The sequence below is a fragment of the Nuphar pumila genome, chromosome 5, assembly GCF_984573655.1.
Source record: "Nuphar pumila chromosome 5, dmNupPumi1.hap1.1, whole genome shotgun sequence".
Taxonomy (NCBI): domain Eukaryota; kingdom Viridiplantae; phylum Streptophyta; class Magnoliopsida; order Nymphaeales; family Nymphaeaceae; genus Nuphar; species Nuphar pumila.
In genome coordinates this window covers 114088850-114110779 of record NC_143253.1, presented here as the reverse complement: position 1 = coordinate 114110779, position 21930 = coordinate 114088850, and the positions used below count along the sequence as shown (strand labels likewise).

Here is a 21930-nt window from a genome sequence, read left to right as displayed (position 1 = left end):
TGAACTTGGTTCTTAATTTGGAAAGGGTGCCAACACAGTCCACTCATGAAAATTTGGTCCTGTTTAGAAAATCACATCTCCCAGACCCTTTGGAGTTTAACCCCACTGTAGATTTATCCACATGCACCGTGACCAAATTTCAGAATTTTAAGTGATTTGAGTTCAGAGATAAAAATTCTGCACCAAACCTTGTCTGAACCCAACTGTGTCTAACAGAACCTAACATGTTTTGACCTGTTCTACTTGAGCACACCCAAAACCCGACCTAAACCTTGCTAATTGACCTAAAATTTTGACCACACACCTTCAAGATACCCTACTACAAGAACAAACTGAGCCAAAGCCTAAAAACCACTTGTACTGAACACACCCCTCAAAGAAACCGGACTTGTACCTACTTGCAACCTAAGACTAAACCTGAATTATCACTACAAACCATGACTACATGAGCTCAAGACCTTGTTAATGGCCTTAGAGCTGAGCACCAAGGAAGGTTTGATGCCTTCAACAGTGAAGTAAGTGGACTTAAGAAAAGAATGGGAGCCATGGATGATGTTGAGAGGGTTACAAGAGTTAAGACCCCAAAACAAGGACAAAGTAATGGGAATGTAGCACGACCTTAAATAACTTAAGCAAGTGAATGTAGTGAATGATTTTTGATCCCATAGCAAGCTTAAAAAATAAGCCTTAACAATTATTTGCTGCCAAGTGAAATGTGGTGGAGGGTTTTTACCAAAAATCTTCTTCACTATATATCTTAATCTCAAAATGCTTTAAACTTTGTGCAATTATCTGGATCAACCATAATCTGAGTTGGGTCCAATCCAATTACAGACGACTATTTTTTGTCTACCAACATATAAATGTCCACCTACCTACACGAGAACGCATGCACATGCATATATAGAATCATAGATACATAGATGAAGGATTGGAATGTATCATTTTGGTTCATAACATTTGACTTTGACCAAGGCGACCAGCAAGGTCCAGACCCAACAAATCAGTTCTACTCATCCGCTATGTCATCCCCATCTTCATATCCCTCATTGGGATTTCATTGGTGCAATTTGTTTTGATCAAATGGGACTCCATAGATGTGATCTACATAATTCATTTAGTGAAAATCAACATTTAAATCACCAAATTCTGACTTATGTGCAGGATTTTTTTGACGATTCAGAAATCAACAGGTTGACAAAACACAAAATTTTGTGATTTAAACATTCATATTTTTTTGTCAAAAACATTCTATATAAGGGTCAATGCTTATTAAATTTACCATGTTGAATTTATCTATAAGATCAGATAAATAACTTGTTGGATCATATTTCGGATCACACAGTTTCACAATCGTCATCATGATATAAAACACGATATTAAACAGTAAATACAACAGTGTAAATAACATGATGAACATATGATCGAAACAACAACAGGGTGCAGGCATGTCGGCTTCCACATACAACCAAAATCCAGACGATAGCATAAGAGCAAACAGATGCACCAAACATAGTGAAAATAACAGAAACATGTTCAGATTATGTAACAGGCTAAGGCGTACGAAAGTACTCCCCTTAGAGAAGATTCGCCCTCACATACAGTGCAAATCAGGGTCTGGCGTCCTTCCCCCAGGATACAATAGCCACTAACGAATCGAACGGTGCACGTTGGCGGATCGTCCTTCGAAAACAACCTGCACGAACCAAATGCTGCAGAACACCCTTTCGGGATAACTCAGAAGAGAGAGAGAGAGAGAGAGAGCAACAGGGGAGATGGGAAATCGCAGAGCTTCAGAAATGCGTCTGTCTCAGACTCTGTGTAACCCCAGCCCTTACCATGCTTTTATAACCCACGAACGGTTATGAAACGTGGAAGAACTCGTTACGGATTCTGAGGAGACGTGATCCGTTAACGGACTTCGAAAGATCGAGATCCGTTACGAAATCCGAAGAGCCATAACGGGCACGAACTACGAGGAGTTGTGACCCATTATCATTTCCCATAACCCGTTACAGAATCCAAATATCCAAAGAAACTTTGGGTAAAAAGGTACTTTGTCTGATTGTATATGGCCCTAAATGGCCAATTACCCGAACCCGAGCCCGGCCCGACCCGGCTCAGCACGACACGACACGGCGCGGCGTGCGCGCGTGCGCGTGTGTGTGTGGTGGGCATCTCACTCTCTTGTTCTCAGGAACAAGTGTATGAGTTTACATGTGGCTTATAAAGTCCACAAAAAACTCAAGCACAATCAATATGGGACTATTCAAAACCAACATTTTCCAAAAGGTAAAACCAACTCACGTTTCTTCTTGGAATTCTTTCTCCCTTCCTTCTTACACCTAACATTCCCCCACAAATTCAAAGAATAAAACGGGAGGAAACCAAGGTGCAAGATGAAACAATCTGTAACAGGACATATCATGCTTTCAGCAATGGTACCTTTCGGTTTGAACCACTATCTTAGTTGACTAACTTTACCCCCACAGGAACGAAGTGAACTGAAGTCTTGAACTTGAACCTTTGGTGTAGGAGTGTCCACTAGCAACAACATGATAAAGGTTCTGTTTGTAATCTTTAGGGGCGACGCGTTAAAGGTCATGCGCCAGAATCCTGTTTCATGAGTGACTTCAGGAATAACCCAATTCCTTAAACTGCGGCCACACAGTCACACTCACATAGGTGGGCTTCTCCAGAGATGCACTGCTAACATCTCGCCTAAAAGGCTTTGAACTCATTCAGAGTTTTAACTATTCCTTAACTTGCAACTACAACACCTTTCCAGAGTAATCAGGGAAAAACACAGATACATAGTATCTCATAAATAAGGTGTTATCCAGTTCACCCTACAGCTTGTTATTACCACATTGAACCTACTTTGTGGCATCTCCACCCAGATAGGTTGGGTTGCTACTGCAGATGAACTACAGATGGGTTTCAGTCCCATCCCCTTTTTGGATTTCAGGACTAAAGACTTATCTAGTCCTTTAGTTAATAGATCAGTTGTGTTCTCTTTGGATCCAACTTAGTCCACAACAATCACTAACTGAGACACCAGTTCCCTTACAGATTTTATTCTGACTTGGATGTGTCTCATCTGCTTTTGGTTATATTTTATGCTTTTAATCTTTGCAATAGTGGCCATATTGTCACAATGCACAGATATTGCAGAAATTGGCTTGCATATTAAAGGAAGTTCCTCAAGAAGTCCCTTTAACCATTCAACTTCCAATCCTGTGACATCTAAAGCACAAAGTTCAGCCTCAAAAGTAGACCGAGACAAGATGGTCTGCTTTACTGATCTCCAGGCGACTGCGCCACCACCCAAGGTAAATACATACCCTGTCACGCCATAACTGTCAGAGTTCATGGCTATCCAGCTTGCATCACTATATCCCTAAAAAACTGCAGGGAATCTCTTGTAATGCAAACTCAAGGAAATAGTTCCTTTCAGGTATTTAAGTACCTTATCCAATGCCTTCCAATGAGTGCTATTTGGACAACTTGTGTATCTACTTAATTTTGTCACGGAGAACGAAATATCCAGTCTCGTGCAATTTGCAAGATACATCAAACTTCCAATAATCTGGGAATACCTTAATTGAGACACAAGAACACCAGTCGTATTCTTATGAAGAGGGATAGAAGGGTCATATGGAGTTGCTACAGATCTCCCTTGGTTATAGCCAAATTTCACAAGTACTTTTTCAACAAAGTGAGATTGAGAAATGGTTAACCTTTCAGCTGAACGAGTCAGCTTTAAGTCTAAGATCACATTTGCAACACCCATATCCTTCATTTCAAACTTACTACTAAGAAACGACTTTGTTTCATTAACAATTCTCATATTGAAACCAAACAATAGAATGTCATCTACATACAGACATAAAATAATACAACCATCACTTTTATCTTTGCAATAAACACACTTATCAGATTCATTTACAACAAAGCCAAATGATAAAATAATATTATCAAACTTTTCATGCCATTGTTTAGGGGCTTGTTTAAGTCCATATAATGACTTAACAAGTCTACAAACTTTATCTTCATTACCAGAAGCCACATAACCCTCAGGTTGATTCATATAGATCTCTTCTTCAAGATCACCATGTAAGAAAGCGGTCTTCACGTCCATTTGATGGACCGAAAGATCATAAATGGAAGTCAGTGCAATAAGCACTCTAATAGTGGTCATCCGGGTAACCGAAGAATAGGTATCAAAATAATCTATTCCCTCCTTTTGTTTGAACCCTTTGGCAACCAGTCTCGCCTTGTACTTGTCAATGGATCCATCCGGTTTCAACTTCTTCTTAAAGATCCATTTGCACCCAATTGTGGAACTACCGCAAGGGAGGTCAACCAGTTCCCAAGTACCATTAGAGACAATGGGGTCTATTTCACTCTTTATGGCGTCTTTCCAATGCATTGCTTCAGGTGAAGCCATTGCATCTCGAAAAGTGGGAGGATCATCCTCGATAAGGTAAGTGATAAAATCACTTCCCAAATCCTTAGTAATCCGTGGTCTCTTGCTTCTTCTAGGTTAAACCACTTCCTCAGACTCAATGGGTCTAGGATGGGAACAAGATGGTTCTACCCCCACATCTGTCATCCTTTCCACATGTTCAGGAATGGAACCAAAAGTTGAAGGTATATCTAAAGAAGAAAGATTCTGAGGTACACCGACTTTCATGGGAAATACATCATCAAAGAATATAGCTTCTCGAAGCTCAACAATAGAATTAACATCTATGACAGATATCTCAAACTTAATTACTAAGAACTTGTAGGCATAGCTGTTCTCTACATAACCCCAAAAGACAACATCTACTATTTTAGGACCCAGCTTCTTCCCATTGTGCTCTAGGACAAGTACCTTAGCAAGGAACCCCCACACTTTAAGGTATTTCAAGCTAGCTTTCCTATTTCTCCAGAGTTCAAAATGGCTACTATCCTTATGCTTCTGAGAAACTCTATTTAGAATATGACAAGTCGTATTCAGAGCATCCTCCCACATATAGGTAGGTAATCCAGAACTCTCAAGTAGAGTATTTATCATGTCAGTTAGGGTTTTATTCTTCTTTTCTGCAATCCCATTGGATTGAGGAGAATATGGAGCTGTAAACTCATGAACTATCCCAACAGACTTGCAATATTCATCGAGTTTATTAGAGGCATATTCTCCTCCTCTATCAGAACTCAATCTTTTAAGTTTTCTACCAGTTTGTGTTTCTGCTTCATTCTTAAAAATAAGAAACTTATCAAAAGCTTCATCTTTTGATTTTAGCAGATACACATAACAATATTTAGTGCCATTATCTATAAAAGTGATAAAATACTTTTTATGATTTCTGGTTAATACTCCATTAAACTCACAGATATCTGTATGCACCAGATCCAATATTTCAGAATCTCTAACAATCGTATGGAATGGTTTCCTACATTTTTTTGCTTGCACACAAATTTCACATCTTTTAGTTTTATCAATGGAATGCTCAGGAATCATTTTCAAGTTTATCATGCGCTTCACATAATTGAAATTCACATGACCTAATCTATTATGCCACAAATCAGATGATTCTATGTTATATGCAACATTAGACAATGAATCAAAAGAAACATCATTTTCTAATTTATCACTACAAACATGTTCAACACGAAGTTTAAACAAACCATCATCTAAATACCCCTTGTCAATAAAAGTTCCAGAATGTAAAATAACAACTTTATTACATTTAAAGTTAAATTCATAACCCTCTCTAACAAGAAATGAACCACTTAGAATGTTCCTTCTAACTACAGGCACATGGTGCACTCTGTGTAAAGATAGAACTCGTCCTGAAGGAAACTTCAGATCCACGCATCCAATCCCTAACACCTTTGCAACCGTTGAATTGTCCATAGTCACGGATCTGCCTGCAGCAGCCTGGTATGAGACAAAGACAGACTTATCAGCACAAACGTGCACATTAGCCTCAGTGTCAACCAGCCACTCACTTGGCTCATAAACGTGATAGATTTGTGAGTTAACATAAACATACCCAGTACTGGTCCCAACGACCTCAGTCACCATGTTGACTTGAAGCGTTCCGTCTGTGGTCCCATGAGCTTTGGTCTTCTTGGAAGGACATTCCTTAGCCCAGTGCCCAACCTGCTCACAGTTCCAGCACGGTTTGTTCTTTGCCTTTTTCTGGATTTTGGCCTTAGGTTTAAACTGGTTTTTCATTGCAGATTTGGGTTTTTGTCCCTTGCCCTTAAAAGCTCTGGTCATTATGTTCACCTTAGGCGGTTCAATTGGCATTACGATCTGTTTCTGGCTCCTATGCTCCTCTTCAATAGCAATGGCTACCATAAGATCATCTAAGGAAATCTTCCCTATACGGTGCTTGAAAAACATACCAAAGTCTACAAAAAACTTAGAAAATTTCTCCACGATGGTCATAACCTGAAACTTCTCTGGAAGTTTCATTTCAGCCTCAACCAAACTATGGAGCAATAGTAGAAACACGTGTGCCTGCTCAGTGACCGACTTGCCTTCTACCATCTGATATTTCAGAAACTTGACGACGAAGTACTTTTAAAGACCTTGGTCTTTGGTATTGTACTTCTTGTCAAGTTGATCCCATAGACCCTTAGCAGTGGTGGACGAAGAAGAGTACACATCGAACAATGTGTTGGACAGAGCTAACAGTATGCAGCCACGACATATATTGTCCTTTTCTTTCCACTGGACTGTCGCGGTGACTGCAGCAGGGTCAGGGTCAATATCAGAAACTGAAGAGCAGTCAATTTCCAAAACTGACAACAGCCCTATCGTAGTGAACCAGATCTTCATGCATTGCTGCCAACGCTTGAAGTTTTGACCGACAAACTTTTTCAGCATATCGGACATGTCTACTTTTGGTACAAACGCAGAGGAAGACGACATACTTAGAATCTTTTCTAAGACTGTTGGATCGTATTTCAGATCACACAGTTTCACAATCGTCATCATGATATAAAACACGATATTAAACAATAAATACAACAGTGTAAATAACATGATGAACATATGATCGAAACAACAACAGGGTGCATGCATGTCGGTTTCTACATACAATCAAAATCCAGACGATAGCATAAGAGCAAACAGATGCACAGAACATAATGAAAACAACAGAAACATGTTCCGATTATGCAACAGGCTAAGGCGTACGAAAGTACTCCCCTTAGAGAAGATTCGCCGCCACATACAGTGCAAATCAGGGTCCGACGTCCTTCTCACAGGATACAATAGCCACTGACGAACCGAACGGTGCATGCCGGTGGATCGTCCTTCGAAAACAACCTCCACGAACCAAATGTTGCAGAACACCCTTTCGGGATAACTCAGGAAAGAGAGAGAGAGAGCAACAGGGGAGATGGGAAATCGCAGAACTTCAAAAATGCGTCTGTCTCAGCCTCTGTGTAACCCCAGCCCTTACCATGCTGAGGAGATGAGATCCGTTACGGAATCCGAAGAGCCATAATGGGCACGGACTACGAGGAGTCGTGACCCATTATCATTTTCCATAACCTGTTACAGAATCCAAATATCCAAAGAAACTTTGGGTAAAAAGGTACTTTGTCTTGATTGGATATGTGGCCCTAAAGGACCAATTACCCGAACCCGAACCTGACACGACACGGCAGGTGTGCGCGCTTGTGTGTGTGGTGGGCATCCCACTCTCTTGTTCTCAGGAACAAGTGTATGAGTTTACATGTGGCTTATAAAGTCCACAAACACCTCAAGAACAATCAATATGAGACCATTCAAAACCAACCTTTTCCAAAAGGTAAAACCAACCCACGTTTTTTCTTGGAATTCTTTCTCCCTTCCTTCTTGCACCTAACACAACTTGCATCATAAGATTTAAAAAGAATATAAAGATGGGGGGCAACATAGGGGATGAGTGGACCACGGTGGGGTTGCCCGGGTGGTCAGGGGTGGTTGTGAAGGTGTTGAGTTGAAGAACCCATCAAACTTTGCTGGCACATGAGTGTGTCCCAACCTTTCGGAGGTGGGCCACATAAGGCAAGGTGGTCATGGGGCTCTATCCGGGGATGGAACAGAATTGGAGACCCAATGGATCCTTGTTTAATTTGGTTCAAATTGCCTAATTGAATCCAATTTAATTTTTTTGCACTCTGGAATTTAGCAATTCATAGCACTCCAATGTATAACCATAAGTTTCTATGGGTGTAAATGAAAGATAAAAACTCGGCAAAAAGAGTCTGCTAGTATGAGTGTATGGATAACACTTGAAACAGATAGAGAGAGAGAGAGAGGGGATATAGAGGAAGGATGGTGTAGAAGGAAAAAGCACTCAAGCTCTCGTGTAGTGAGGGAAGATGGCCCATAGCTTAGCGTTTCCGGTAGCTCATGCCCTCTCCTCGCTTTCCATCAAGGGAGAAACTCATTGGGTCTCAACACCCACCTTCTTCTCCTCCCAAGGTGTTCATCCTACTCTCTCTCTCACCAACTCCCTTGTTGGGTACTTAGAATTTTTGTTGGTTATGGAATCTGATGTTGGTTTCTCGATTTGTGTAGTTGGTTGTTACAAAATCCGTGAATTATGTGCGTATTATTCTATTATTCTATTATTCTATCTCTTCTTGGTTTTCCTTTTTCTGGGTTTTCCCCTATCGTTTAAAAATTTGTTTATTAATGGCCTTAGTTTATGTTCTTCATTTCTAGTTTCGGGGATTGACTATCAAGTGTGCTAGAGTTGGTGGGGTGGAAATTCCCAACAACCAGAGAATCCAGTGCTCGCTTCAATATATCTATGGGGTTGGCCGAACGGCGTCGAAACAAATTCTGAATGATTTGGGAATGCATAACAAGGTTACGAAGGACTTGTCAGAAGAGGAATTGATTTCGATCCGAAACAAAGTCTCCGAGTACAAGATTGAGGGAGACCTGGTAAAATATGTAGAACTTTCTGTTGTGCATGGTTGTGTTGTGTGAAGCATGAATTTCGCATTGTTAAAATCGGTCAACTTGGCGCATTATCTATTTCTTGAATTTGCTTGTGCAATTGGGTTTGATCAATTATTAGTTTTGTAGAGAAATTAAGATAACAAAAATATGCGGAAGCAATATAGGATCTAACAAAGGCACAATCAAATCACAACACAAGGGTTTACGTGGTTCGGTCAACACGACCTACATCCACGGGGCACGAAGAGAATAATCCACTATAATTAAAGTAGAGAGTACAATGTAGAGAGTACAACGTTCAATAGCTTGCCCAAAGCTAAAGATAATAACAACAAAGAAATGACAGGAAGAAATGAATACAAGATTACCTCTCGGGTGCACAACCCGAGTCAAAGCCCACACCACAACCAACACCTATCTCTGAGGATCAATGCGTGGTGACGAACCTTCTTCCTTCTTCCTTTACTTCTTTCTACTCTCTCTCTCTCTTACTCCTTCTCTCTCTGCACACTGCACACAGCCACTCTACCCTTCTCTTCTTGCACACAACCTCTACACCCCTATTTATAGATGACATAGAGTCTTCTAGATATGAACCTCCTAGAAGTGAGCCTTCTAGACTCATTCTAGAAACCGAAGGGGTTTTAACCCTTCAACTTCCTGCATTAATGGGAGTTAGGTGGTTATTCCACTTCCCCACATCAATAAATGAGGGGATAGGGCTAACCCTTCAACTTCTTCTACATTAATGACAAGTGGGTGGATAATCCACTTCCCCATACCATTAATGAGGGATAGGGCTGGACCCAACAAGTTTTTGGTTGTTGGTATTTCTTACATGCATATTTTGCGGGTATGTTTTGTTGGTCTTAATCCTAAGTGTGCTAGAGTTTGCGAAATAGTCTATCATTAAGTTTTTATTTTTTTTGTGTTATGCTTTCTGTTTGCAAACCCTTTAAGTAATTTGGTTCGAATTCGCTACCAATGCTTCTTAAGAGCTTTTTACACTGACTCTGGAATGAAGGATTTTATTTATTTTTCCTTTTCGTTTCCCTTGTTTTTGTTATAGTGGTTAGTGCTTTGAACTAATGTATTGCTGCCAATTTTGATGAATTTTAGAGGCGTGTCATTGCACTTGACATTAGGAGGTTGAAGGAAATTCAGTGCTATAGGGGAATTAGACACATTGCTGGATTACCTTGCAGGGGTCAGCGTACGAAGAACAACTGCAGAACGTTGAAGGGAAAGAGGATTGCTATTGCTGGAAAGAAGAAGGCCCCTGGACCTCGTTAAAAGCATTTGGAGTACTGCCATTGATATATTGCTGTTTTTTTTTTTTCAGAGATGGTCATTTCTTTCAACAATGCTTGAACTGTGTGCCATCCATATCCATTTTTGAAATTGCTTTTTGGAAGGATTTAATGTTTAGTGTGTGGTTTCTGTGCATTCTTCCTTTTCCTTTCTCTCTCTCTCTCTCTTTTTGGTTTAATTGAAGACCATGCTAAGAGGGTGCATATTTTTCCAGCTCTCAGCCAATGCAAAGTGATTGCCTCTAGAACTTTTGAAGTGTCTCATCATGCAAGAAACCTTTATTTGAGCTGTTTCCTACCCTGCACCACATGGTTTAATCCACAACCCAGGGAATAGGACCAAGTTCCTGCATGTACTACTTACAAGTTTGATGAATTATTGGAAATTTCATTACCATGATCATTAATTGTTTCACTCCCTCCATCAATGTCAGATCCATCATGAGACAAATTGTGGCTGGTTTCTTTTTTATTTGATTCGTTTTTACCTATACCAACCCCTTTCAGAGCTTCATATGAAGGAAATGTGCAATGGAGACTCTCTCTCTCTCTCTCTCTTCTTTTTTTTCTTCTGGATATTCAATCCGGGGGAGCAATGCATCGATGGAATTAAGCCATAGATCCCAATTTACAGATAGTGTCATTCTATCAGTCCAGATATTGCATTTGATCCGGACAACTTACAGGACAGTAAAAGTATAATCCAGAAACTAAACAGGTTAAGGCGAAAGAAAAAAGACTAATTGGAGGTTGGATTAACTAAGGGCGTGTATGACTTGGACCTCAAAATGCATCCTGGATAGAACAGTTGTATAAGTTTCACCTGTTTGGTTAATTTTTGCCAGCTCACATAAAGTTTGGTGTCATCTAACTATCTAAATGTGTTTTCTCCAAAAATGCATTTCGCACGAAATGTGCAATGCAGGAGCAATGTTTGGCATGAGGCTTCCGTATGAAGATAAAATTTGTTTTAAGATCAAACCATGATCTCTCATTTTGGAATTATTGTCTGTTGGAATTCTGAAAAGAAATCTAGTGGGTTATGTAACAAGAACATTGGGAGGAATCTAGTCCTTCTTCATGGTAATGCATAATAATTGAGATCACAGAAAAGATGAAATAAAAAATAACTTGGATTAGCTTTGTGTTTTTAACCCAGAGGAGATGGGATCAATGCCTCCAATTACTTGTGTCATAGCATTACATAAGTGGTGATGTTTGAGCATCTTACAAACATTTCTCGCATCAATCTATCGGTAAAACTCACAGTACTTTAACAAAATTGTAACAAGGTGGCAAAAGGATTATTTGAGATCCATATTTCTACAAAATAGATAATGGAATCTTTGGCCACATATTCTTTTGCAAATTGGTCCCTGCCTTATCAGCGATTTGCAAATTGGTCGCCACCTTTTGGTTAACCCTTGCAAATTGGTCCCTGAGGTTAACAACCGCCCCTCACCCCTGATGGAAACTGTTAAGGGCTGAAAATTTGACAATTCTACCCTCATAATGGCAATGGTGAGCAAGGGTGGAGGCCGGCAACAACGCCGGAGAACTTTCCCTCTCTCTGGTGACACAGAGGAGTGCTGGCTGCCACTTGTCAGCTCCCTCTCTTTGGCGACATGATGGGTGCCGGCTGCCATGTGGCTCCCTCTCTCTGGCGGTGCAGAGGGGTGCCAGCCGCCACTTGGGCAAGAAATGGGGGTGCCGGCTGCCACTGGCCGGCGACGAAGAATGTCCGGAATGTCTCTGTGGCTTCCACGTGGCTGTATGCTAATAACATTTTCGTGATATTATTTTATGTCTCACGTTCTAATTGTTCATCTTTTATTCTTTCATGCTTCTGTCATCTCTTTTATGGCATCAGGTCAACCTTTTGAGAGACGATCAGTAAACAGGATTCACCCACCCCTTTCAATGATAGAACATTAGAGATAAAAAAAGAAAAGTAAAAGTTTGAGTAAAACACCCTTCTGCTTACTCAAGCTTCATGTTGTATCTCAAGTGGATACTGTTGTTCATTTAGATCTGGTGATTTAACACATTCCCATGTATCTTGCATCCATGAACACGTAACTTGCTAGGCAAGAGCTGCTGTCACATGGATACGAGTGCAGAAACGGGGATGCAGCCATTTTTATGAAGTATTCACATTATATGCAGCGTTGCTGCATGGTGGCATGCGGCTGACCTGCCTGACAGTCATTCATCTTGGCATTTCTCGAGATGGGTGGGGGTGTCCATTACTAAAAATACCAAGATGAATGGTCAGCAGCAGTGGAGATGCATGCTAGCATGCAGCACTGCTGCATAAAAAATGGGCTCTTTTGTGAAAGTTTCTAATATAACTAGTGTGCAGGGAGATATGGAACAAAGTCACAAAGTTCATTACCGGAATTTTCTCGGCAAAGGAAAATTTCTGGATAATTTTTTTTTTTTGGTTTTTCTCCAAAAAATTTCAGAAACATCAGAATATTAAAATTTAAAAATTCTATAAAGATACATTGAAAATATATAAAAATATAAATGCCACTTTAATAATGTCATAATATCATGATAGTATTGCAATAAAAACACGATATTGTCAGGTAATATTTTCTCAGGATTATATCAGTTTTTTTGAAAATCTTGCAATAGAATCAGGAGATTTTCAAAAAAAATGACCGATATTTGTGACTATGATACAAAAGGATAGTCAAAATAAAGCTTCCATGTGACATTGGGCAAGTGACATGCAACCGAATTTTGCAGTTAGAGCATGAGAGAATATAAGGCTTCCATCAAACCATTCGTTTTCACTGGGAGGCATATGTGGGCCATTTATGATTGAGAGCAGTATTGATCTGTAAAAGCACGCATACAAGCCATGTTTGATAAATCTAACTCTACAGATGTGTGCAGCATGTTCTATCTGCTAGAAATTATTGCTGTATCAAGTTTTTTGACGAAAAAATATGATTTTATAAGTTTCAAAATTTATAAAAAAATTTAGGCCATTGATTTTGAATCCATATAAAAACTAGTTGGCATGTCATAATCAAATGATTAAAAAGCTGATTTGTACTAAACAAATTATATAGATCACATCTGTAAGGTTAGATTTCAAAAAACTATCAAAAAAATGAAAAAAATAGAGTGACTACACCCTCCTACCATTAGGATGAACTAATCTCTCTCTCTCTCTCTCTCTCTCTCTCTCTATATATATATATATATATATATATATATATATATATATATATATATATATATATATATATATATATATATATAGAGAGAGAGAGAGAGAGAGAGAGAGAGAGAGAGAGAGAGTAGGCTAGCCTAGCCTACCTGGCTTTTAAATCTTTTTTTCATATTTTCCTTAAATCCGACTATGAAAATCTACTCTTGGATCGTCTAATTCTAATACACAAATAGCTTTCTATAAGAGTATAAGATATATATATATATATATATATATATATATATATTCAAAGCTTAAAAATTCATATTTTTTTTTATCAAAAAACATGATCTAAGTCTCGTTTCCTAGCAATTCAACCATGCCAAACACATTTATAGGGACAGATTTGCAAAAACAACCCAAAAACCCCGTTCACGGTAAGTCAGTGGTAGACAGCTACCACTTTTCCTACATACATGAGAAGGGGATCCATCCAAGCTGAACTCTTAACCGAACTGCCTCAATGCACGTCTAATGTTGAGTTTGTTGACACAACAATGGCAAGAGAATAACCGAGGTGATATCCCATGTGGTAAGTGGGGTCCTGTGAAGGCCCAGGTTCGAATCCCTCTGCCACATGGGGCTTAAGAGATATCTGGTAGGGGTATGCTTAACCCCAGCTTGCCTTTCAGGAAAAAAAAAACAGTGGTAAGAGAAGGAGAAGCGCAGATCAAGTGATCTGCCAAATCACAGAAAAGTGATTTGGCATCCTCACCGTCCACAACCATGAGCAATGGACGGTGAAGATGTCAAATCACTTTCACCTATTTTCTATCCAAAGGAGTTCCAAAAAAGTGAAAAGTTTTTGGGCTTTGAGAAGCCACCACCCACCACTTTATCTTGCATGGTGACAACTGGCTTTGAACCAGCTCAGCCAGCTTAACCTCAAAAAAAGTCATCCAGGCTGGGCATCTTTATAGATGGAACAAGAACAGCCGTTGGATCAATCCAACGGCCAAAGACATGATTATATATATAGAAAAGCATATATTATGGTTAGAGGTGTCAAAGGGTCGGGTTTACCCGGATTTGACCTGGACCAAACCCTATAGGGTCCGGGTATGGTGACAAATAAGAAGACCTGATTAAGACCAGGGTCTGGACTCGAAGGTCCAATTAATACATAGACCCAGGTATAGTTTGTGAAATTTTATACCAAACCCAAGCCCGACTTGAGTTTCGATTAAGACCCATAATTTTTTAATATAAAAATGAGAAAACTATTATTTCATCAAATATGATCTGGGGCTGGTTTATGTAGTTCTTATCGGGTCCGGGTATGGTTTCTCTTATAGTAGACCCAATTAAACCCGAGTTTAGACTTGATACCATACCCGAAAATCTGATCCAAGCGATTAAGACCCATAATTTTTTAATATAAAAATGATAAAACTATTATTTCATCAAATATGATATGGGTCTAGTTTATGTAGTTCTTATCGGGTCCGGGTATGGTTTCTCTTATAGTAGACCCAATTAAACCCGAGTTTAGACTTGATACCATACCCGAAAATCTAATCCTAGTCTGGTTTCACCTAGGTCCAAACCAAACCCGACCCGTTGACACCCCTGATTATGGTACTATAAAACCTTAAGGTAGTAAACTTGATTTACATACATCTAAGCTCCAAAAGATAAACCTCACCTTGGGATTACGTTTAGTGTGTTTCATTAACTATTCTGATTTAAACATGATGTTTTATATCATTTTAAACCATCCCTAATTTCATGAATTGATCATACGCCATCTCAAAAATGAAATCTCGTGGTATATGAGACATGATAAAACTTTCTAACCTAGTAAATAAATCATGAGAAACTCATCTGTATGGTTAGGCCTATGTTAGGTGGCTAGATCCTTACAAACAAGAGTCTGTACTACTAGTCATGCACAATCAATCGAGCTGGCCCAGGTTAAGCTCAACTTGAAACTCCTTTGACTCTTTAAATGAGCAAAGCTCAAACATGGCTTTGAGGCTCGAATGAGCAAACAAACTCAGCTTGATCAGCCTATCGAGCTCGAGGAGCTCTAATAGGCTCGATTAAGCTCGGTCCAATGCACATTATAATATAGAATATATATTATATTTATGTATACTATTTGTATTTCTTTTGCCCCTTCGCCTTTTTAGGGTTTCTTTCATTTTTTTTCTGCTCGGATCTACCCTCCATTCCTCGCCCCTTCTCTAGTTCTCCTTCTTCACCAATTGCCCTTCAAAGGATGATGACTCATCCGATGGCGCTTTCCGTTCTGCCACCACCACCGCTGGTGGCTCCTTCACTCGGCCTACTCCGCCGCGGCAGTTGCCATTATAAACCACCACCGATAAGGCTTACATCTGGAATGGTTAGGCTTTCAGATCTTTGGCAGTTTTCAGGAAAAGTTTGGCTTATATTTGAAAATTTAAAAGTATGTGTGTCATTCCTGCAATTAATAGCAAAATATTGGCCTCTAAATGAAATTCTTCTTATAAGAAAACCTCCATTTGTCGTTGACTAAAGGTTTGATGGGTATCTTGGTCATTTGGAAAAAAACACGTCGCTGACACTTATCTTTTGCACGTGACGAAGTTGTCAAAAACGCTGCTAAACAATCTTCAACGGCTGATTTTTACAGGAAGAGGTGCAGAAAGGCGTTATCCGAAATGACCGAATTGTCCTTGTAAGTTTGGAGCGCGTAAAGAAGGAAGCATTTTTGGGTGGAACACTGGACTATAACTGATTTGAAGAGCCTGCATCCTTTTTGTTTTTCCAAACAAGGTGCATATATTCAACGTTCAAATTGGATCATGAATTGACAAAGAGTGCTTGACTTTCCAAGAGTGCGGTATAGGTCTTGACCATAGGAAGTCATGTATCCTTTGTTTTTTCAAAGAGATGGATGGACGACGTTGTCATAGTTTAAAAACTTGCCGGGATTCGGTTGACTCGGCCCGAATCGTCCAGTTACTAGGTCAAAAATGAGTGCACATTCAAAACTCAAGTACTAGAAAACTTTGTTTTAGGAATTTTAAGAACGGATTGGCATAGATAATATTTTTAAAATTTAAATAATATATATACATGATTTTTTTAATGAAATAATACATAAAAACTCTTAATATCATGTTTTTTTTACTCGAAGAAATCACCCCCAGACCTGAGCATAAAACTTTGAAGGCGTACCTCTTGCTCTCAGAGAGTCCCCACACTTCGGCTTGGACCAGGAGGGACGCATATGGGATTTGAACCTAGATCTCGCACCTAGAGGTCTAAGCCCCATCCCACTAAGCCAAAACCCTTGGGGTTGATAAAATCATGGTTATTAGAAGCTTCTAAAAAAACTATGGAAGCTCTAAAGCACAAAATACATGCTTCTTTCATGTTGCTAAAACTTTATGAGGAGCCTGCGGATGGCAGTGGACTGGGGAAAAATGGGCCCTGCCGCGTGAATGAAGGACATCAAACGGGGATGAAGGTTAAAATCAAAACCCATGCTGGGATGGACTTACGCTTTCCCCTATCCCGCCTTCGCCCTGTTTAGTAAAATAACTAAAATGCCTTTAGAGATGACAATGGACCCGAAAGAAAGGGCCTCACCCGTTTGTACCGGGGATGGAGGACATGAAATGGAGATAGAGGTTAAAATCAAAACCCGTGCAAGGATGGAGACAGGGATGGAGGGCAGAATTTTGACACGGGGTGGGGGTGGAGGCCCCGTCCCCTGCCCCCGCCCCGGTCCACTGCCATCCCTAAATATAAAATTAAACTTTTGGCACTGTTGAAAATGTAAGTATTATATTTAAAAGGCATATGATAGTTACTTTCAGTAAAAAAAAAGCTCAAAGAAGCATCTAATTAAGAAGCTGCTTCAATATCCTTTTTCCTTTGTGCTACTTTCTATTTACTTAATTATCACTTCTTAGTCTTTCCATTTGATGCTTCCTAAAGTCTCTTTGCTTCATGTATTATGACAGTTTTTAAACACTCGATTTTGGCTTCACAATCAACTTCTTTAGTAATTATATGAAAAAAAAAACATACTACTTTAAAAGTAAGATCTTTTGCAAATATCATAACTTTACGAAGATTTATTATTTTTCTTGAATTTATCGTGATAAAAGTGTGAGTTTTTTTAAATTAAGAGCAATATTTTGTAACTTGGATGGAGATGATAGGAAAAGCTATGAATGCTTGGAACCTCACCGAGGACATGGCATTTGATAGAAATGATTGGAGGAGAAGGATTCATGTGGAAGACCCATAATGATTTTCTTTTTTGGTTCATATGGCCGACCCCAATTGTTTTGGGATGAAGGCCTAGTTGTTGTTGTTGCCTAATAAGTTGGATCTTTAAGCATGATGAATCTGGGTTTGATCAGATTGTAATGGTTGGATCTGGAACAAACTCCAAACACAACGAAGCCTTTGGCCAGGCTTACTCAGGTGATCTTTCTCCATAATGTGGGCATTTAGATGGTCAAAACCAGTTCCAGCTTGGGCTTTGACTGAGACCTACTGCAGAATGCTCGAACAAGGTTCGGGTTTCATAGCTCCTCAGCCAACGCTGATATTGGATTCACTATGCCAGACGAGGTCCAGTTCTTGTCTTGCAAGATCCAAACCATCAACAACCTCAGGACACCTCTTATTGGATAAAAGGGGTGAAAATAGATCAAATTATATGCGCTGTATCATGGCTGGTCCAAATTTGAATCTGAATTTTCAGCAATACATATAGATTTGAATTTGGGTTCATAAAAGATCCAATGAGATAGTCCATATCCAAGAAGAATTTGTTGGAAATGGATCGGACATCTGACCATGCCTGATCTGTTTACACGTTATAAGCAGGGTGTCAACGAGGCAGGTTCTGAAAATTTTTGAAAATTTGATAGGCAGGCCCAATCCCATACCGGATTTGGCAATAAAAAGAAGAAGTTCAATTAAGAATTAGGGTTGGACCCATACAGTCTGTTTAGTATATGGAGCCGGTATGGTTTATGAAACTTCATACCAGACAAATATCCAACATGAGTTTCAATTAAGATTCATAAATTTTCAATGTGAAAAACCTAAAAATATTTTTTTACCAACCCAGATCTGGTAGGTCTTGTGGATCCGATACGAACACCTCTAAGTCAGTCCTGGTCCGGATCCACTAAAGGTCCGACCCGTTGATAATGATATATCTTCGTCGTTTTATGGTGTAAAACTGATAACGTCAAGACAAATACGAAACGTTCTCGTACCCACTTTCATATAATCAACATAGGGACATTTTCGTTATATTCCTTATCATTTATGGCAGAATATAAATGTCATATTCATATAAGATGGGGAAATTTTAGTAACGTTCTCCAGACAGTCTTACTGAAGAGTGCAGACCTGTCTGTCATACTCATCCGAGGTTCCCATCCTGACTTTACCATTTATGAAATGACTGAATTACCCTGAAATTAACAAAAAACTCTCTCTAATTGACAACCGAGACGTGGTAAATGGAACCAGTTTCTCCAGAGTCCGAGTCTCCATGGAAACTCTCAAGGGATTTTTTTTTTGGTTAGAGTGGATACACATCTTAAGGAGTGAACTCAGAAGTCAGTGACATTATACTTTTACTTGAAACATGTATTGATATGATTCTAATAAATAGTAATAAGTTTCTAATAGTTAAACATACGTATGTTATCATGCATTTTTGTGTAATAATTTTTTATATATTATAATTTTTTAAAATCTTAATAAAAATGCATTTATAAAAAATATTTAAAAGTAATCAAAATACTTAATGAAATTTTGCGAGTGAATATTTACTCTTTTATATCCATCTGCTTTATTTGTAGGGTCGCTCCATAACCTCTTCAAAGAAATCAGTTCACTCCCAACACGTTTTGCCATCCCGTCCAATGAATCATTTAGATTGTTTGTTCACGTAGCTTCTCCTCCATTATTGTCGAGGTTTGAATTCTGCAATGGAGCTTCTAATTTAATCCGTCTTAACCCTCACTTGCTTTAAAAAAAAAAACATTCGCAAATCAGATCCTAGACAACTGAAAATTGCAAAACCTTATTTTGTATCAGATCCGATCCATTTGCATCCTTATCCATGTCATTTACATCGAAACATGCTATTTTTTTTATTTATAACCCGAAGAGACTGCATTCGGCACAAAGACCTGATTGTGCTGGCTCGGCCTGCCATACCTATGGTTGCCAAAATCCGAAGCTAGGACCCAGCCCCTGGGGCCTATGCTCAGAAAAAAAAGATGCCCATGAGAATGAAACCTTGACCACCCGCCAAGTGAACTACCAAACCCCCTTGGGCTATCATCACAACGTACCGTAAATTCTTCTTTCTATTTCTTATTAGATATTATCCAGTCTTTTCCGACCCGTTCGTTACAATAAAGAACCGGAAAAAACCGAATCCAGGATGTTGAAGGAAATCCCTCGGGGGTAATAAGGCAAAAATCAGGGGTAAAGTAGTCATTTGTGGAAGACACCCTCGTGCCAACAAAGAAAACGGTCACTTTATAGTGTCTGTAAATTTTTAGAAACGCAGAGGCATTTTGGTAAAAAGGCAAAAATAGTTAAAATTAAAATAAAAAGTAAAAGAAAGGAATGCTTCCCTTTTGTCTGCTGAAAGTTTTGCATATAAAACGAAGAACGTCTCGGAAAATCTCTCTCTCTCTCTCTGAGGATTAGGGCACCGATCGATCGATCTCTCGACTCCTTGCGATTGCATTTCTTGGTTTGATAGAGTACATTTCTCACTGATCTGCGAAGTTTTAGCTCGGATTCGAGTAATTTCGGTGCTTGAATTCGTAGGTACATCTGGAGGAAGGAATTCGTGAGAATTTCGCTTGCTTTACTATTATTTTAGCATACTGTTTGTATTTTTTCCGTGAACTTGTGCTTTTCATTTCGAGTGAACAACGCGTGTGTAGAGAATGTAGTCTTTTGTTTACTTTCCATTTTTTTGAGATGAAATTGGTGAAAGGTATGTTTTTTCGACTATTTAATTGGGTTCTTGTTGCATTTTTATTGTTATGTAGTGGAAATTAGTTGATTATTTGTTCGTTTTTTGTGAGTTTGAGGTTAGATTTCTAGTGGCGAGGTCGTGGTTTTGATATACATCGTTTGTTGCCTTTTCTGGCGGTTAATCATGGGAGTTTTTTTTTTCTTTTTAAAATTTCGTCTGATTTTTTTTATTCATTTTCTTGTTTTACTGAAGAGATTTAATGTTTTACTGATCTTGATGTTTTTTTGGTTGAAATTTTCTTTTATTTTGGTGTTAAGTGTGTTTGCATTGTAGGTTCTGAGACTTTGAAGGTTTTGAAATCCGAGTTTTTCCTTGTTCAATTAGAATTATTTACTCTCTTTGTAATCTTGTTGATCGTTCTATTATATTTTGTTATTATAAAAAAAATATGTAGGGTACGGCGATCCCTTTCAAGTTTAGGTTTCAAGAATTAAATGTTTAGAATTTCAATTTATGCAATATATTGCTGACTGAGTCCCCTAACATACGCTCAGAAGATGTAGGGAGCGTTACTGCCCTATATACATCCCCCTGTGTGGGAAAATTTGATACCTATGCGATTTTGTTTCTGGCTTCAAATGAAGTTGTTTTAATTCATGTTCGTCAAAGTTTTTATAAATGAAATGACCATAATGAGTTTTACTCATAAGTTGAAGACAGAAGTGCTTGTTTTTTTCTGTGTTTCTCTTATTAGTTTGCATTTATCAATCTTCTGTTGCATTAGTTTCTAAGGGATTTTGGGTGATCCTCAGCTTGCAATTCTTGCCTTTCAATAGCATATAATATCCCTGCATCTTAATAGTTCTTCATAATCTTAGACTTGGAAACCAAAATTGTGAAACCATCTTGGTATAACATGTCCAATCATATTTAGTTGGTTTCACACCTATAGTAAATTGGTTTCTGATCCCAACCTGTTTTGTAGTGCAAATTGTTGGGATGTATGGACTAATTTGAATCTTTTTAACTTTTTTATTTTATTTTGTGTTTAATTGTGGCAATGAAAACTAGTAGCTGATGAACTATTTTCTTCTTTTCAGTGTCAGAATTACGCAGGTAAAACACATGTACATTTAGCAAGTTGCCCTCTGTTGAAGATTGGAAAAGTTTAGGGAAATATGTCGGCCGAACTAGTTAATTTGGCAACTAGTGAGAAACTGAGAGAACCTGATTGGGCTAAAAACATTGAGATTTGTGAAATAGCAAGTCATAATCCAGAGTATGTTCTCTTTGCTGCTATTATAGTGATAGAATCTTGATAATTTCCTACACAATGACATGTTTTTTGTTGTTCTAAACAATGATGAGACACCACGAACAAAGTGCTACTAAAACGTTGCAACTATTGCATTTCTTGTTGTTTTTTCTTTTCCCATATTTTCTCTTTCCATCTTTCTTTAGAGAAAAT

At 38.8% G+C, this 21930-nt stretch overlaps 2 protein-coding genes across 4 annotated transcripts in view; both read left to right on the top strand.

Annotated features, from left to right (window-relative positions):
* Positions 1–8373: 8373 nt before the first annotated feature.
* On the top strand, positions 8374–10255 carry LOC149838214 (small ribosomal subunit protein uS13c-like). Its single transcript, XM_090008207.1, has 4 exons — positions 8374–8445; positions 8573–8599; positions 8720–8944; positions 10082–10255. The coding sequence occupies exons 1-4, from the start codon at positions 8374–8376 to the stop codon at positions 10253–10255; spliced, it is 498 nt and encodes a 165-aa protein (XP_089864333.1).
* Positions 10256–20178: 9923 nt separating this feature from the next.
* The window catches only part of LOC149838213 (TOM1-like protein 5), a 64597-nt gene continuing 62845 nt past the window's right edge, over positions 20179–21930 (top strand). Inside the window, exons 1-2 of one of the 3 annotated variants that reach the window (XM_090006455.1) lie at positions 20179–20304; positions 21563–21741. In XM_090006455.1, coding sequence (XP_089862581.1) covers positions 21641–21741 — 101 coding nt within the window. In that variant the 5' untranslated portion in view covers positions 20179–20304; positions 21563–21640. Of the gene's footprint in view, positions 20309–21562; positions 21742–21930 lie in introns of all 3 variants that reach the window. The other 2 variants (XM_090006454.1, XM_090006456.1) reach the window with 2 other exon arrangements.